The sequence below is a fragment of the Pinus tabuliformis genome, chromosome 7 (genome assembly GCF_031772625.1).
Source record: "Pinus tabuliformis cultivar Carrire ecotype Pingquan chromosome 7, CPIR1, whole genome shotgun sequence".
In the NCBI taxonomy this organism is placed as follows: Eukaryota; Viridiplantae; Streptophyta; class Pinopsida; order Pinales; family Pinaceae; genus Pinus; species Pinus tabuliformis.
Window position 1 is genome coordinate 889,424,898 of NC_142293.1, and position 19,901 is coordinate 889,444,798.

General features: G+C 40.0%; 1 protein-coding gene across 2 annotated transcripts in view; it reads right to left on the reverse strand.

Annotated features, from left to right (window-relative positions):
• The window catches only part of SEC10 (exocyst complex component sec10), a 320,447-nt gene that overhangs the window by 211,704 nt on the left and 88,842 nt on the right, over positions 1–19,901 (reverse strand). For both annotated transcript variants that reach the window (XM_089459095.1, XM_089459096.1), the window contains exons 8-9: positions 11,130–11,249; positions 10,878–10,969 (exon numbers count right to left, since the gene is read on the reverse strand). In XM_089459095.1, coding sequence (XP_089315221.1) covers positions 10,878–10,969; positions 11,130–11,249 — 212 coding nt within the window. The remainder of the gene's footprint in view (positions 1–10,877; positions 10,970–11,129; positions 11,250–19,901) is intronic.

Below are 19,901 nucleotides of genomic sequence, written 5' to 3' on the forward strand. Positions count from 1 at the left end.
TTAAGAGAGAGAGAAAGAGTTACGATGTGTTATGTGGGACATAGAGGTACAAAGTGATTAAGGGATGAAAGTAAGGTGAATTGAAGTTCCTTTCAATAATAATAATGGCATAGTATCATAAAGGTAATGGTAATATTGATGATTAAGTCAAAAATTGAACTATTTGTTAGTTTTTGTAGCATCCGGTTTGCTCTAATCTCAATTTGTGTCAAAGAGGCTAAGAACACGAGATCTTCAAAACCCAAAAAAGGTTTTGCGAGATAAGCTTGTGAAATGCCTTAATTAAATTAATTAACCATCATTTAAAAAATGCCTAAGTCTAACTTAGGAAAACTGGTTAATTAATAGCAATTAATTAAGGAAAGGTGAGAATGCTCTAGTAACTCACACAGATTGAGTTTGAGATGATCTTAGCCATTGATGGAGATCTAATCATGGTCGTTTGTACACCAATGAGAGATACAAAAGAGCAAGACAATGGGATGGAGGGAGACACATCTCAGAGAGTGTTCAACATCAATTTCCAATGACTCAGAGCAAGCGCATAGTTGAGCCCTAAGAGGGAGTTTTGTAGCAGAGGGGCAGCAGAATTTTGGAGCAGGGTAATCCAACATTTCTAGTGGCAGTTTGCCAGAGTGCGGGAGGCATTTTTCAATCCACAGAAGGGGCTGCGCAGGGGCCTATAAAGAGCACCAGTAGAGGCAGTTTGATTCAGCTCAAGAGGAGTTGATTCAGTTGCAAGAGGCTGGGATCATTTTCCAGAGGGTCGGAGGATCACTTCCAGAGCAACAACAGTGTCAAAGGCAGATTTGAGGCAGTTCATAGCAATTACAGTAGAGGATTGCACAAAGGCTTGCACAAGGGTTCTTGAATAGACAGTTTGAGTTGTCAGATTGTTTGCAGATTGCTTGTGGAGAAGGGAAAAATTCCCTCAGGAATTTTGCCAGTATTTTTTCAGAAGGAGCTTGCCAATTTAGGCACCCAATTGTACTCCATAAATTGTTGCACAATAATATAAACCCTCAGTTCTTGCACCAATTTTCCCACATTGGGTTTTTCCAAGGACTTTTTTCCAAAAACAATGGTGTCATTTTTATTATGTGTGCATTGTTTTCTCAGTTCCAGTTTCGCTTCCGCAGTGCATTTTAGTTTTAGTGAAAATTGCAGTAGTGATTTTATTCATTGTTTGTCATAATAGCAAATAAATTGCACACACTAATATTCAGTTAGAAGAATAATTTCCAGTTGCTACAACAGTGAAAATCTCAAATGGTATCAGATCAGTGGCTTAGTAATGAGGGAAATATTTTGCAGATTCAAAGGTTGTCTCTAGGCAAAATTTCTGAATCTGCGCAAACCGCCAGCAAGAGTGCGAATTGCAGAGGCAAGGGTTCGATTTTCGGGTGCAGCCAGTAGAAAAATTCGATCAGCCTCAGAAGCAGAGATTTAAAGGTAGTGGATTCGTCGGAAAGTAATTATGATGAGCAGATATGGGCGCACTTGGTTTGCAACTAGTTTTGCAGTAGCAGATTAACGTCAGGTGGCAGAGAAAAGCACAAATAGAGGAATTTCCATAATTTCTCAGAGGGTTTCTAGATCCAATTTTTAGGAGATCCAAGATTTCCAATTGCAATAGGTCGTAGCAGTTTTCCAATCAGCCAATGCAAGCTTCAGCAACAGCAGATCGTGTGCCAGATTCTAGAGGACCTCCAGAAGGTTGAGCGAGTTGCCCAATTGAGGTAGCAAGCAAAGTGAATACCGGAGAAGGGATATCCAGAGGCAATTCATCCCTCCGCAACTCATCTTCCTCCTCAACTCATCCCTTATTTCTTCTATCCTCCCCTTTTCTTCCCATGGCTTCTTTTCCTTCTTCTTCTAGGGAGAAAAGGATTTGGCAGGCATTCTTTTCGGAACTGCATCTTCCATATCCCTCGTTCAGGATAGAGCGTCCCAAAGTGTACTAAGCTTAAGGGCTTTGACCCAACCACGCAATGGTTCAGCTATACCTTCCAAGAACATCAGCACCAACCAATCATGGGATATTCACCATTACTGCCAATCTTTGGAATTCGGTGATATGGTTGTTCGGAGTCCCAATTTGTCAAAGTTGCGCTAGTTCCTTGAAATGCAGCTCTAGGTTGTTCTTATCGAACCTCTGAATCAGTCTCTCTATGAACTCCAAGTAGGAAGTGATATTGGAGTGCCCTAGGGTGGTCAATTTGTGGTACCACCATTTGTCTACCTCGCCTCCCAAGTGCAAAGTAGAGTACTTCTTAGCCTCGAACTCTCTCACGGGGATAAGATGGAGGAATCTGTCTAATTTATGGACTCAAACTCGATTTGTACAACTGAATGCTCCATCAAAAGTCGGAATATTTATCTTACTTGCCTTCTTGGAAACATAGTTATTCTGCCACCATCGATTCTGATCTCTAGTTTTGTTCTGATATTTGAAGGTGCAATAATCCTGGAGCGACATGTCTACATGAAAATATGCTCTCAGTGCTTCATATTCCCTTGGATAATATGAGAAATCTTCATCTTGCCCCGACTAGTTACCAACTTATTCTCCCAAAAATTTCGGCATAAATGGCCTAACTGTGCTTTTGTTTACCAGTGGGGGAACTGGATTAGATGTATTGTTGGCTTCAACATGATGACTATTGGATCTTCCAAGTAATGTCTTGTTTGAACCAATGTTGCGAAAATCATTATCAGGATTAATCGGCGAGGGGAAAAAATCAGAAAAAATTCGTTAAAATCGGCAAATAATCGTAAAATACAAAAATATTCATCTTTTTGAAAAATTCTTCGGCGAAAATCACATGGAAAATTTTTGTCGACGCGTTTCGAACCAACCAGTGTGGTTCATCGTCAGGACAAGTTCGATGAACCACACTGGTTGGTTCGAAACGCGTCGACAAAAATTTTTCCATGTGATTTTCGCCGAAGAATTTTTCAAAAATTTGATATGGATCACAGAAGTCTCAATTCAATTATTCATCTTTTTTCAATTTGTTTAATATCTAAAGCATCTACAACATAAAATAAATACATTGACACATAAATATGATAAAAGAACTAATATATAAGATGTGTAATATCATTTCTAGTGCTACATCACACATAACAGTGAATCATGTCCTGAATAGTCAGTCCTAACTCCTGAGTGCCAACTCAGCCTCAAAATATCAACAGAAAATTTAATAATGTATCTCATATCATGAGTAAAAATGTCATATACAATGAAATGAACCAAATAACTAATACTATTGATTTCCTCTACCCCTCTTGCGAGAAAATGCAATAGCTTTCCCTCTAGATGTAGATGCCAGTGGAGTTGGCAGTGGACTCCATTGTGCTCTAAAAGCTAAAGAACTAGGAGCTATAGGAGGTAGACCACGTCCTCTACTGGTGACAGGGGTAGCCTAGGTAGGTTGTGTCACCTCCTCCATCTCCTCCTCATCAAAAAATCGGCAAAAAAAAAGAAATTTATTTAAACATAAAAAATAAAAAATAAATTCAACACTGGTTTGAACCTTCCGCACCATTGCTAAGTTGATTTCCTTATGCGTTGGCCGTAGAATGAGTGAGAGCTTTCATTGTCTAGACCATCTCTTTTATCCTCTAGCCCAATCATTTATAGGATGTGCTTGATACTTTCCCAAGGTTGATCCTTATGATCTCCCATTTCTCCTTCTTCTGCCTCTGATCCTAGATAAAGGATTTCTCTTCCCTTCTTTTTCCTTCTATAAGTCACATATTCTCTATCTCCTTGGGTCATTAACTATGGTAACCCTGCAAGCTGGTAGGATGAATTGCTCTAATACCACTGTAATATCCCTAGTATATAATTTGACTTAATTTCCAAAAATTTAAATTCAAGAGTTTCACCATAAATTTTTCACAGAAGATTTTACAATAAATTGCAAACATTATTCTAGAAATTGTAGGGAAAACACTGCAAGTTCCAACTATTTTATTTACAAATTGGAAGGAAATTACATCAATTAATCTGGAAGGAAACTTGATGGAGGATTTTCTCAAAGACCCTTCGCTTGACTCCCTTAGCTCTGCAACTGGTTCTCTACAGTAAATTGCAGATTGGCCCTCCCAAAGAATGCAATCAGCCTTCTAGAACCCTAGCAATTCGGCCCTCCTGAGCAATACAATTTAGCCCTCAAATTGGTGCAAGGAATGCAACTCGGCCCTCATACAGCAAGGAAATTTTTCCCTCTTCCAGGAATAATATTTTGCCCCTAAAGGATATTAATTCAGCCACTAGCAAAAAGGAGAAACTCAGCCCCTCCAGCACAATAATGAGGACCCCGACGAGAGACTTGGCCCCTGCAACACAAAATAATTCGGCCTCCAAAAAAAGAAGAAACTTGACCCCTGCAACACAATAATTTGACCTCTGGATTGGAGTGAAATTCGGCCCTTGCAACACCATAAATTTATCCTCTGAGAATTATGCAAATAGGCTTCCCTGAAGGAAGAATTTGGACCCAATGCAACTGGCAATTCGGCCTCTATAGATAGACAGATCAATCTCCTCCTTAACTACAAACTCGGTCTCTTTGAAACACCAACTCGACCTCTTCTGCGAATGATAATTTTATTGATCAACTAGGATGGCCCGGCAACCACCGAAACCAATCGGCACCAGCTAAAGTGTGTATTTCAACACCGAAACTGGAAACACTAGAGGGTTTTCCCTCTCACAAGCTACTCAAGCTTTTGTCAATTCACTAATCAAATCTCACATGCCCTTTTCCTCAAGTCTCCCCTTTATAATTTTCCCCTCTCCAAAATACTATGGGTGGCAAAATAATACCATGTGTCACTTATTTTTCTACAGTGACTTTACCACCTTCTATTTAATTATTAAGATAATATCAACTAATTAATATGTTGACCCCTTTTTTCTTGTCGATAACCTACTGGGATCATGGTGACTTCACTTTTCTCTATTGTTATGGATTGGAAAGGGACATTACACTCCAAAACGACAATGACCATATGTGTACCTAAAGGAACATAACCCTAGATCACTACTTCCTACTAAACTCTAAAATCACTTCAAAACAAGGACAACCTAGTTTGACTTTTTGGGAATATTTGGCATGTGCTAATTTTATCTAGCCTAAATTTAAGCCTTAAATAAATTGTTTCATACCTTAACTTGCCCTTCTCATTTTTTATTGGAAAACATGCTAAATTACAATGTTGTTGCGTCAAAAAAAAATTAAGTCTTAGCTTTATCTAATTATTCAGCATGAGAATAAAGGCCATGGCCACAAAAGCTAAAAGAATTAAAGTAGACAGCCTTTACCAAGTTTGTTTACATGGAAAAGAAAGAAAGGCTGGAAAAGACTTCAATATGTAGAAATTTTTAGATCCCTGTAGCCCCTCCGGTTTCAATTTGTTTTATGCATCAAGTTTAATGCCCACAGCCCACATGTCCAAGATGATATATAAATTTGAAAATAAATTGCAATAGAAACACCGCTACGCTACCACTACTTCACTTTCACTTTTCAGCTGATAATAAACACAAGCATGCACACACATTAATTTGTACACTAATAGCTTTGGTCAATCTCAGACCCTGGAAAAACCCACAAGGGGAAAACCAGTTTAGAAGAGGATTTTTGTTGCTTATCTCAGAGAATTAATTACACATCAAGGACCTTATCTCTTCCCTTGAAACTCGTGCCATCCTCCTATAAAATTGAGCCAGAGTCTTAAAACTCGTGTCACTTCAGCAATCTCTACCTCTCAAACTTTGTGCCACTTTAGCAATCTTCGCCTCTCAAACTGTGTGCCACTGCCCAGAATTTGTCCTTAAAATTCAAGTTTCTAAACAGCAATTAATCGCCTCGATTTTTGCACTGGAAAGATCTGCAATTCCTCCTCAAACTGTGTGCTTGACAAACCTGAAATTTCCCTCAAATTTTGGGCTGTCAGACCTCTGCAGACGCCTTGATTTTTGTGCCAGTCAACCCAGCAATTAATGCTCAGACTCTCCCTTGAAAACCACAATGACACTCTACCCACATTCCCTCGAAAATCGTGTTGAGGATGACTGAACTTTCTCGGCTTCTGTGCCAGCAATATCTGCCTTGGGATACGAGCAGTTGTTTGGTCTCTTGGCCTGGAAACTCGGGTCTATCAGTCCAGCAAACCCTCACTGATATTCATGCTTCAGACTGATAGAATCTGCCCTCAAACTCAGAGTTGAAGTTCCTTGATTTCAGCACTGGAACTCTGCCCTTTTCCTTGGTCTGCGTGGCTCAATCTCAGCCTTGGAACTCGGGCCAGAGATCGGTCTTCTCCTTGTTGTAGCTTATTCCCTCCTTAAGCAAATCTCCACCTCTTCTCCTCTACAGAAGCTATCTTAGCCTCCTTGCCATCTCAGCCTTCTCTTCTCCTCTCCTCTTCTACAACTCTAAAATTGAAGAATAAATCTCTCTTTTGTCTTTTCTCCCTTTTTAGTGTCTCTAATAGAGAGAAGCCCTAACCCTATGATCAATGGCTGAGATTAGATCTCAACCCTCCTTGATCAAGGGTGGAGATCTAATCTCCCACTGACCCCCTTTTCATGTTTCCCCCCTTCATTAATGACCTCCCCTAGTCAGTTTATTAAATTGGTGTACCTTGTACCTTTTTCCACATAAAGCAACTTTAATAATACAAAGTACTATGTACTTTTGTACCTCATAAAGTGACTAAAACTTCACATGACTTTAATAACTCATAAAGTCACTTACTAAAAAAGTGTCTTATGTGTTTTTCTAGGCCAAAGGCAAAAAGCACTAGGAAACACCTCCTTGGTACCCTTATTCTCAACACAATACAGCAGTTTTAGTATGTCCTTTAGACCAAAGGAAACAGATAGCAAATTACAGTAAAGCACAGCCAGAAAATTAAAGCAAAAGGAAGCCAGCAAATTAAAGAAAAGAGAGCTGAAAAAGCAGGAAAATCCCTTCCAATTCATCAAGTAAACTCAACTGGCAGCCATGCATAAGATGGTGAAAAGTGGAATACTTTTTCTTGCTTTTCTCCATAGTTAGTTAGGGTGATTTGTCATCAATGCAGTGGTTTTCTATATATCCAGAAAGACGACAGAAAAGGGATTAGAGAGTATTCTTTCAAATCAGATTGTAGCAAAGGATAGCTCTTCAATCTTTCATCCTCCCAGACCTTAGACAAATACCTCCACTGCAAGCAGGGATATTCATGGCAGCCTATCACCTATGACTTACTATGATGCAATCAATCTCTTGGGTAATATGTGATTCGGTAAAATCAAACGTTGTTCTAGCTTCTTTGAGCCTACTGGATGTCATTGATTAAGCTGTTTAGCAGTGTTATGGCAGTTTATAGTGCACTTATTTTGAATTTTCTTCATCTGGGGACACATTCACTTCACTCATGTATATTAATTATTAAACAGTGTTGCACGACTCGTACTCATATAAGACTCCTCTGGCTATTGACTCAGTAACCCGTATAAGACTCAGCAAAATATAGAAACACAAAAAAAACCTTAAAATATGAAAAATGGAAAAATAAATAAAAATAAAAAAAGATGAATTTTCAGGGTCTTCACGGGTCTTATGCGGGTTCAATGCGAATTTAATATGGGTCTTCACAGGTATAGGTAAGAACCACGGGTTGTATGCGAGTGACCCGTCTCATTATAAGACCCATGGGTACTCATGGGTCTGATAAGGGTCGTGCTTCATGGATATTAAATTCACCGTTATAACTGTCCATAGGATTTGATCTCAACCACTCTTCTTCTTTTTTCAAGTTTAACTCACCTTTGACCACATATTGGCAGCTCAAGAGCAAGCTTTTATTGTGTGCTAATCAGTTGGAGTTATAAGCAGAAATCTTAGTTTATCGTAGCATAGAACCCTTAGGGACACCCCTCTGGAATTGCAAAAGGCATCAACCGAAATCAAGAGGCTTCCAACTGTCAAAGGGTTGGTTGTCTACAATTATTAGGTAAGCCTGCACATGAAAATTTGTGTGATAACATCATTGAGAGTTGTTTTACTTGTTTTGTATTTTAAGCTCACCTGAAAACTCCACTGTTGTAGTGATTTATCATGTTGCACTACCTAAGAAGATCTCCATGATTTGACCCTACATAAGGCACAGTCCCTAGCCTGAATGAACCTGAACATCTATTCTGGAACATAAGGGTGGATCATTACTTGAGTCTCCCTTGGTGACTCCATTGCAGAAGGATCATGATTGATCATGGACAATGAATTGATACAATAGGTGCAATATAATATAACCCTAGTCGTGGAGTTATCTCACAATGAAAAGGGAGAAGATAAAACTTTTCCCAAGTTTCATGGAAGATTGGTCCAAGAATTGCATAACATACGGCCCTCATTCCAACCAAGAAACTTTTTCGTGGATTATGCCTTTGCTATTCATTTGAAGTTTCGCTCCCCCCTTTTGGAGTGAGAACCCAACATTTAGGGCAAATTTCATTTGCTGCCCTAAGAGTGCAAGTATTTCTTGTTACTAAAAAGGAAGAGAGTAGAAGATGACTCATGCTTCAACAATCTTGAACTGGTAGTTGCACCACTTGAGCCATATGCAGAGGTCCATGAAGATGAAAATGAAGAGTGTGCAAAAGCATTCTATGATTCCATCCAGTAATGACGATAAAATTCAAAAGGAAGAACAACAAATCAGCCATGTAGAGATGAAGCAGGAGAATATTTTGTCCTTGCATAGCCTGACCAAGATCCAAGAACACTACAATGAGATGCCATTGCATCCAAATGCTTGGGAAACAAGTTATTCTTTTTCCGAGGAAAATCCGAGCAGATCCACCCTAAGGGATCACATCCTGCCAGCCAAACTAATCAGAGCCTAGCCCCGAGCATGTCGAGGAGAATTGACCCCGTGACCTCCCATTGGCGAGATGCTTTATCAACGGGTGCTCGACCAATTGAGCTAACCCTCGAGGCTTTGGGAAATAAGTTATATTTGGCAATTTATTGTTACTAAATGGAAACAGATATATGACAACGCTCCTAAATGTACCATCCTCGGGTATTGTGACAATTCAAGAAACATCTCAAATGCAAGCCTACGTCATTTTTGGCTCTCAAATAGGTGATGATGTCCAACTTCATAATCCTTACACTTTGCCTTTTTCCATTGTATTGGCTATGCCTTCTGCTGCTTTATCATCTATGCTATATTCTAATAATGATTTATTACCTACCGTTATCTTGGCTATGCCTTCTTCTGCTCTATCATCTATGCTATATTATGATAATGATTTGTCCCTTATCTAATATATTAAGACAAATTTTGGTTTGTATTGGTAGTGTCATTTTGCTCCAATTTCCACTGTTCATGACTGATGAAACAGTTGACTATTCAAATCTAGACTACAACTTTCCACCATTTTCTAGTGTTTTTTTTTTTTTTTTTTTTTGATCTACTGGTTCCCCTTTCCCTGAAATTTCATCAGAGCTGTTTCTGAGACCCATACTCATTTTTGGATATAAATATTACTTCTATTTTTCCCCTATTTCCTGAAATTTCCTAGGAGTTATTTCTGAACCCGTGCCATTAAACTAGATGATCCTAATTTTGGTGTCTAAAAATTGGGCTGAGAGAAAGGTACCGCATGGAGACAGCTTAGTTTTGCATGATATGTTGAAACATGGCAATCATATTAGTCATTAAATTTAATTGAAATCTTCCTTATTTTGCCCCTAATTCTTGAGCCAATGTCTTAACCATGTTGGGTTCGTCTAGCTAGTATGTGGCATCTGCATGATCACCACAGAAATGCATTTCCTCTTTGTGCATATGTTCCATCTAGACTAATAACAATTCCGAATGCTGATGATAGACTTTTAAGTCAAACATGTGGACAAATATCAGCACAATATGGGATAATGTCATGGGTGCTAAAGCCTTATATTCACAATATTCTCATCATAAAGAGAATACGTTCTAAGAAAAATAATTTAAGAAATTGTATTAATATCCACAAATGGCCAAATTAGATCAACATCAAGAGACAAAGTCAATGAGTGTGTGCCTAAGTCATCTGCTGAAAAGGAATAACAAAGTGAAGAAAATGTCAAAAATTTATATACAATACAAAAAATCTGAAAACAAATACATAAGCAAGACTGATGGATAGTTGGCACATATCTTCAGTAGCATCCATAAAGAAAGGAAAACAAGATGAGGGTGTCTTGCAGTAGATGTCTTTGTTTTCACACATAGACAGGATGGCTGTCTCATACACCATTATCAGCTTGCATACCTGACAATCCCTTACTAATTTTAATCTTTCAAAAAGTACAATTCACAAATATAAGTACTAATGTAACACATTGTGATCTTACATTACTTCCCACTGCTCTAAAACTTATGCTAATGACCTCTCATTTGCCTATGATATGATGCTTTCCAAAGATTCCCTGTTTTACATCCATAATGACTGTTTTATTTTTTCTCCCAATCTGCCAAACAGCTACACGGGTGAGATTTTCCAAAAAAATAAAAATAAAAATGGTCTTAATTTTGGAATTATTTCCTTCACTTCCATTTTATTGTTTAAAAATTTGGATACACTACAGCTTTGGTGTAGAAAATTTTCAATCAATTTTGGCAGTTTTCAGAAACACATATTGATCTGCATTAGTTTTGATTCACTCCCAGTTTGAGCCCCTCTTCAAATACAATTAGGAAGAAATAAAAGCATCGCTTCCACAATAAAGTTGGAAACACACTTGAATTTTCAGATTGTACCATTTTTGACAATGGAAATATTTCTATCCTGAAAGACGAGAAAATTCAGCACAAACAACACCAACCTGAGACAATATCTTAGCACACTCTGCCATTGTTGACAATTCCCGTCGTTGAGAAGCAGCATCAAAGCGAGACAAGAGTCTGTTCTCTAATTCTGGAAACAGAGATATTACAGTGGTCTAAAGAACACCAATAAAGATAAACATTCACTACATAAAGAATGAACTGAGAAAAAGTAATAGTATCTTCAAATGAAAGATTTGATTTATTTAGCTTGAAGAGCTCCTTAAAACCTAAGCAAGTTATGGTCTAACCATTACAATAATCCTGTAGGTTAGCCACAGCAACTTCTAGGCCCCTGCTAGCATTTGAAGTACCCCTGATAGATGCAGCAGCCATTCCTTGTCTTCCCACATCTTCTTCAGCAAAGGAGCCTGAACAAAAAATTAATAAAACCAATTGAATATTACACCTGTTTATTGAAATAAAAAAACACATCAATTTCAAGGAAAAAGATGTGAAAAACATCTTCTGCAATGAATGGTAGAGAACTTGCACAGAATGGACAAAAATTCCAAAAAGAAATTTCAGATATTGTGCAAAGGGAAAATATGCTAAAAAGAAAAAAAAATGAACTGGAACTTTTAAGCTCCTAATTGGACATCTACAAAATCAAAGCATAAGTCAAGGCATAAAAGTTTAAAACATAGTTATATCACCCTAACTGTAGAAGCATATCTGCAAGATTATCGGATATTGGCAATAACTATCATATATAGTAAATCTCAGCAGAACATTTCAACAACTCCTTTGAGAGGGGAAATACAATGTAAAGGGTGTTGATTCATGAGAATTGGTGGAGAAAGTTAGGATTCTTGCTCAAGTTTAAGTTACCTGCATTCGAGTTTCTTTAAGATGCAGACACAAAAAAACCTTTCATGAGAGATATTTTTGATGGCATGGATACCATGGTTGAGAAAACCATGGAATTATTACACAGGAGGCTCCCACTCTTCCTTTTGTTGATGCTAATTTTGCAGTGTGTGTGGGGTTCATCATTTGTGCCATGCACACTTTGATACATGCTCCAAATCCAATATTTTATGATAAACTCCTTTTGGAACCAACGGGAAGAGGCAAACTCCACATAAGGACAAGGAGATGACCAATGGAGTGAAGAAAGCCTCCCAAAGATTTCTTCCAATTTTTATTCATATTTAAGTGAGGGAAGCATTTGCTTGTTTTTTGGATAGAATGGAGGATTTTGTAGACATATAATCTTTTCATGAGAGAAGGAGAATGAATCTAGTTTAATGATGGATTTGTCATGGACCAAATGGTGTATATGAGTAGAAATGATATGACAAGATTACAAATGAAAGCCCTATATCTATACCTAGGCAGGACTGCCCTTTCATTAAGAGCCATGGCCTTTAATTATTATTAATTATACTTATTAATTGTTATTTTATATATATATATATATATAAAGTTTATAACGTTGCCTTCTCCTTAGAAATGCTTTGTCCTCAAAGCAAATTGATGAAAAGGCTTTATTTTTTTCCTTTTGCTTGTAATATCTTCCCTTGATTTCTTCTTTTTGGTTGTTGTGATATTCAATGATACAAGACGGCATGAACTTCTAAGCACTAGGCAGATTTTGCTAACTTTTTTAGTTTTGCATTTGGCAAAGAGTCGCACAAACTTGTGTTTACTTTTATTGTTTACTGGAAATACCAGAATTAACACTGTTATGGGTAAGAAGTGTCTCGGAAAGGTTTTGGGATTTTCACCTCATTTTTACCTCCTTCCATACCAGAAATGTTTCCATATTGGAAACATTTGAGAGGTGGGGAGGGATGGAGGCATTTCTGGTTTCATAGCTCCTGGCATCCTTTTTAGGCAAATATATATTCTATATTTTTCGTTATTATTTACAATATCATTCCAAGTACATTTGCCCACAAGCCAAGTAGCCTACATGTTGAAAAGGTCTTCCATAAGATTTCAAAATCCACTGACATAAAGTAATTGCCCTTAGTCATTTGTACTACTACTAACCATTCTGAATGTACGTTTTAACTCTGTATGCTGTCATTAATCTGTATTGCAAGCTCAGGAGTCAGTATCCTTGCATTGATGTATTTTATTTGTATTACCACTCCTACTGAGGTTACCTATGCAAATTCTAATATGAAAATGTGCATGTCCAAAGGAATCTTTTAATATAGTCTAAAACCCCTTTCTGTGATTACCATATAAACCTATGAAAAAAATGAACAATTCTCAAGAACACTGGTTGCATGTGATCATGTAAACCAAGAAATCATGACTAAGCAAGAACATAACCATACCAACTTCCGAAACATATAGTTGCACACCATGCATCATGCAGTAAACTAAGCACTCTGATCTCGTTTGCATGTTAGAAAGACTTGCAATAAATGCATTATGGGGTTTTCAGTATTTTAATTGTGTGCATCAACAGACATGTCATTCTCAATTTTCAATTTCAGAAATAAACAAATCTCACTTTTATAAAGGGAGCTAATTGCATGGTGCAATAGCATATACTAGTATTAACAGTTTTTATCTCAAACTTACAGGCAATAGGACTTCTTTTTACAGCATTTTTCTCATTAAATTTCTTCATTCTATTCTTATCCAATGGGCTTCCAACCATCTCTTGTGTGACTCCCAGACACCTTAACTCTCTCAGATCTGTCGACGACCTCATTGATCCTCCGAACATGAAAGGCGTATACAAGATCCCGTGCTCTTGTGGGAAACCATACATGAGTTAAACTGGCCACTCCATAAAGCTTAGAATTTAGGAGCACTCTGCTGACATCAAACATAATCGTTTTTGTTCTTCAACCCTGGCTAAACATTATAAGAAAACTAAACACCATATCTGTATCAAAGATTCTAGTATCCTTGCTAAAATTGGTCACTACCATCACAGAAAGTTTAGGGAAGCTACCGAAATTGAAAAGTGAACTAACAATCTCAACAAGGATGATGATTGGAGCATTAGTAGGAATTGGATTCCTACTCTGACCTCTAGATTTATTTCTTCTTGATTCCTCTCCCATTTCCTTTACTGTCTAACCCTTTTACCCCAATCCCCTAAAAATGTTTTCCTCTCTTTCCTTTTCCTCTCCCTTTTTCTTTTTTATCCTTTTTATATTATTTATAGCATTAGGTATTAATAAATTGGAACATTTGTTTTAATTATTATTAATATTATTATTATTAATCATTAATATTTGTTAATATTATTCAATCTTTAATACTTGATATTTTAATCTTAGTATTATTTATATCATCAACATTTTCAACTTCTTATTAAATTACTAAAATTATAAATTATATTAATTTACTGATATTATTAAATTATCAATGTTTATTTAATTTCATCTTTAATAAATTTGGTTAAACATTTTTTAATTTTTGGTTTTATTAATTTTATTACTAATTATATTAACTTTAATTTTACGCTTTAATTTTTAATAATTCATTATGAAGATTTTTCATCTTAATATTATTAATAATTTAACCATTAATACTTCATTTTGTTAATATTATTAAATCTTTAACCTCTATCTTTTTTTGACTCTACGCGCAGCTCTGCGGGCTTGACCTAGCTGGCGCGCCCCCCCTTCCTGAGCTGCCTCCTGCGGCCTCCCTGCCTGGCAGCCTCCTGTTGTTGGGCTCGTCCGTCCCTGCCCCATCCTTCTTGAGCTCCTCTCCCGCTTCAGCCTGATCGAAGCTGCTCCTTGCTGCGCGATTGCCTGACTTCAGCAGCTGCGCCTAGCCATGGCGCCCCCAGGGGGCCCGGACCCTTTGGACCCTCCTCTGCCCCCACCCCCGGAGGTGATAGCATTCAAAGCAATGATCGCTTTGAGCTGCAAGAGATCGCCCTCTATCAATCAGCAAAAGTTCGTCAAGAAGATAGATTCCATCCCCACGGTAGCCCTTCCTGAAGAAGAAACCTGCAAAGCAGCTTTGAACCTCGCTGAGAGAGGCCTCATAGGCCAGTTCACGGGCCTCTGGCCATCGCCCAAGTCGGTAGAGGACTGGACACAAAGGAACTGGAAGCCGTTAATCAAAGAAGGTATAAAAAGCTACTTCGTAGGCAAAGGTTTTTTCATCTTTGTATTTGAAAGTGCAGAGGATAGAAGCTTAATCTTCAGAAACAGACCTTATTTTATGGGCCCCCAAGGTCTATACTTAAACAAATGGTCGCCAGACTTCGACCCAACCCAGGATGTCCCATCAGCTGTACCGGTGTGGGTGCGGCTCCCTCACCTCCCCCTACACTGCTGGAACCAGAAGTCACTCTAGATCATCGACAATGGATTAGGGAAATACATAGATCAGGCGGTAAGAAAAAATCAATATTCATGTGCACACATCTGTGTCGAAGTCGACCTGGAAGAGGGCTTGCCGGAAGCCATAAAACTTACAGTCGCAGGCTGGACACATGTCCAAGAGCTGGACTATGAGCAACTGCCATTTAAATGCAGACACTGCCATGGCTACGGGCATTTCGCCAAACACTGCAAGAAGAAGGCGGAAGAACAGCCAGACAAACAGAACGGCGAGCAATGGACTCAAGTACAAAAAACCACCAATCAGAAGAAAGGCAACGGGAAAGGCACTCAGAAAGAGACTCCAAGCAGCTCCAATCCCACTCAAGAAAAGATCTCAAATGTTAAAGAAAAGAGCCAGAGCAAGTCAGTCACAGCAGCCTGGAAAATGTGGACCAAACCGACCCTCCCATCAACAACACAGAAGATGTAGAAATGGCTCATCTGGAAGCCCCCCAAGGAAGCCCCTCCAACCCTTCATATGCAGAAGTAGCAAGGAAAAAACCAGTTGAAAGCTTTGACTCCTCGGAGGAGGAAACCCTCGAGCAACCCACAAGAAAAGTTGGAAGGAAATCTCATAGAGAAGCAAGGGAAGAGGAGGCGGAAAGGCTCAAAACTCAAGGGAGCCAGCCTACAATAGAGATGTCAATCGGGAGAAACTCCAGGAACAGGCCCCCAAAGGGGGGCTCCCACCCCACCCCTAGTAAATAATGCGCCTCGTCTCTTGGAACTGTAGAGGTCTGGGAAACCCCTCGAAAGTAGAAGCGGTTAAGGATCTCCTTAAAATAGAACCCTCAGACATTCTAATGCTCCAAGAGACTAAGATAGAGGGGAAAGCCCTGCTAGACATCAGCAAGAAGAAATGGAAGAAAAGTACATGAAGAGCAGTCAGCGCAAGAGGCTCATCTGGAGGGCTGGCAACTCTTTGGACAGAAGATCTCTTCCAGCTGAACAAATACCATGAGACCCAGCACTGGATCTACACGGAACTTACGCACTGCACAAGTAAGTTAACCATCTCCCTTTTCAACCTTTATGTACCTGTTCTGTATTCTGAAAAGAGGGACTGTTGGAAATCTCTCACTGAATTCCTTGAGCAGCACTCCCCTAGCAACATCATTCTTGTCGGGGATCTAAATATAGTTTTAAAAGCAAAAGAAAAAAGGGGAGGAACTAATAACAGAGACCCCATGCTCCCCATGGTGGAAGACCTCATCCAGCAGTGGGATCTTCTCGATTTCACTCTGGTCAAAGGGTCCTTCACATGGTCCAACAACCGAGTGGGTGAGGACCATATCTCTGCTCGACTGGACCGTTTTTTAGCCCAAGGTACACTGATGACGAATAAGAAGATAATCACCACCAAAATATTGCCCAAACTGACCTCAGATCATAAGCCAATCCAGCTTATTCTGGAAGATGAAGAAGATCTCGGCCCAATCCCCTTTCGATTCAGCTCTCTTTGGATAGAAAGGGAAGGCTTCATAGACACAGTGAAAACTGCATGGGCAAAACCAGTCACGGGATCCTCCAGTTACGTGTGGGAACAAAAGCTCAAAGCCACAAAGCAAGCCCTGAAGGATTGGATAAAGAAACCGGCTCCAAATCCAACCAGCCAAAGAAAAGAAATTGTACAGTCCCTTGAGGCTCTGCAAGCAGAAATGGAAAGAAGAGAAATCACCCCAACGCTCCTTGACAAAGAAGTTAAAACTCAATGCTCAACATATCGATCTCTCCGGATGGAGGAAGAGTATTGGCGAACTAAATCTCGAAGTCTGTGGCTGAAAGCTGGTGACCGGAACACCACTTTCTTCCATCGCCAATATCGAGCAAGACTCTCCAGAAACCATATTTTTGAAATAACAACCTCAAAGGGGCAGATCTGCAAAGGGTTCAGTCAGATAGTTGAACATTTCAGACAGCTCTACACCGCAGATAACCATGTCAATGAGGAGGAAACTGCTGACCTCCTCTCCAACATCCCTCATCTGGTCAGCCCTGAAGACAATTCCGTTCTCATCAGCCCCATCACTGAAGAAGAAGTCAGCAAAGTCATTTGGTCTATGGATCCGGACAAGGCCCCTGGGCCTGACGGATTCACCATTCACTTTTACAAGACCTGCTGGGACATTATCAAAATTGATCTGCTAAAGATGGTAAAAGGTTTCATGGGAAAAGCCAAGGTAGGGGGAGGAACCAACTCCACTTACCTCGCCCTCATCCCAAAAGAAACCAACCCAGAAACATTCTCCAGATTCAGGCCAATATCGCTTTGTAACGCCTCATACAAAATTCTGGCAAAGCTGCTAGCTAACAGGATCAAGCCACTGCTCAACAGGCTGATATCTAGCAATCAAGGTGGCTTTGTAGAAGGCAGGCACATCTTAGATAATGTCATCCAGGTGCAGGAGATTATCCACTCAAGCAATCAGCGCAAAGAAAAAGGCATGCTGATAAAACTTGATATGGCCAATGCCTTTGACCGTGTCAACCGCTCCTTCCTCTACAAAGTCCTCCTCTCCTTTGGCTTTTCCCCCCATTTTCTCAATCTTATCACTGCCTGCACCCACAACCCCTGGATTGCCCCTCTTGTAAACGGCCGACCCTCCTCCTTTTTTCAAGCCCAGAGAGGCCTCAGGCAAGGATGCCCGCTCTCCCCTTTCCTTTACATCCTGATGGCGGACTCCCTCAGTAGAAAGCTAGCTGCCGAAAAAGCCTCAGGCTCCCTCCCTGGCCTCAAACCCTCCTCATCCTCCCTTGCTCAAAACCACGCTCTCTTCGCGGACGACTCCCTCCTCCTGGGAGGTGCCTCAGCCAGAATAGCCAAAGCCTTTGATTCTGTTCTCAATTGCTATTGCAGGGTCTCGGGAGCCTCTATCAATAGAAAAAAAAGCGAAGTCTATGGCTGGAACATTGGGCAGCAGGAGCTCACAAGTATCTCCAATCTGTTAGGCTTTAAAGGACATGCTAAATGGGAAAAGATCAAATACCTTGGCCTCCCCATCACAAACGGCTTCAACAAGAGGTCGTTGTGGTCTGAAATCATCAGCAAAATAAAAATAAAAATTACAGGTTCGGGAGGATATTGGCTTACAAAAGCAAGCAAACTCATCCTGATCAAGACTGTCTTATCGGCGCTCCCTATCTACCAAGCAGCCTTCCTTCTCGCCCCCAAAAGCGTAACAGATCAAATCTCTAAAATTCTCAGGGAATTCCTTTGGAAGGGGGGGAAAGGAAATCAAAACAAGTTTCATTTAGTGAAATGGGACGTGGTCAAGCGCCCAATCTCTGAAGGAGGCCTCCAGATTCGTGATCCAGCATTAGCCAACCTGGCGTTGGGAGGCAAGATCATTTGGAAACTCTTCAAAGAGCCCAAACACCCTGTCAGCGACACGCTGAAAACAAAATATGCGCATAACGTCCAGCTCAAAAATATCCAGTCAGCGCATTCAAATCACTACTCCAAGGTATGGAAACTATGCAGTAAAACAATGAGTTTCTACATGCGCAGCGCGTACAGGATCCCAGGAAGCGGTAAACACATAAATCTATGGCAAGACAGAATTATGAATCGTGATCCCCTCGCGGAAATAGATGAAATAGCAGAGTTAAAATGTTGGCTTGAACGCGCAGGTATAAAAAGCCTCTATGATCTGTCAAACTGGTATTGCCACGATAACTGGCAAAGCTGGGATTTTTTTGGAATTCCAGAGCGACTATATCAGCAGAAGAGCGTCCTAGAAGATCTGTTAGAAGAAGTTGCCCCAGTGAACAGAAAGATGAAGGATAGCTGGGGATGGGGGCGTTCTGGAATTTACACAACAGTCGCAGCCTATAATGCCCTTCAACCAAACAGGAACAGTAGTAAACCGCCAGAATTCTGGAAGAAAGTTTGGGAACCGCTAGCGCTACCCAAAGTAAACTTTTTCTTCTGGACGCTGGTCCACAACAAGTTGCTAACTGGAGACAATTTGATGAAGAAAAGCATAGCAGGGCCGCATAGATGCGAGCTGTGTAGAAGTAGCTCAGAAACAGCCAGACATCTCTTTATGGAATGCAAGTTTGCCAAAGAAGTATGGGGTCTCATTCTACAAGAGTTACAAATCCCAGCCCCCTCTTATAATTCTGTTGTTGATCTATTCGACTCATGGAATCAAAGCTACCCCAGCAAAATTCCCAGCAAGTCCATCTGGAGAAAAGTCTGGAACGCTATCCCCAAGTTTGTATGCTGGCAGATTTGGTTGACTCGGAATGACTTGATATTCAATGACAAGCTGTAAACTCCTTTCGTGGCAGCGGCAAAGGCCAAATCCCTTCTCCTTGAAGCAGTCCAACAGCAACATTCTCCAGAAGACTCCTTGCTCCTCCCCGAAGAAGAGAGGTAGTTGGGCCCCCTCATCCTCGGAAGCAGTTAACAACCCCTCATTCAGCGAACCCGGAATGGCGCAAAAGGGACTCCGAAGCCAACTTCCATGAATGGTGGCGTCAACAAAAAACAACCACGATTTTATTTGATGGAGCCTCCAAAGGCAACCCCGAGACAGCAGGAGCCGGAGGGGTTATCTATGCCCCGGATGGCACAAAAAGGGACAGTTTTTCCTGGGGCATCGGGCAGAAAACCAACAATCAGGCAGAGATTCAAGGTCTCCTTATAGCTTGTCAAATAGTTAGAGACAGAGGTGACAAAGAATTCCAAGCATTTGGAGACTCAGA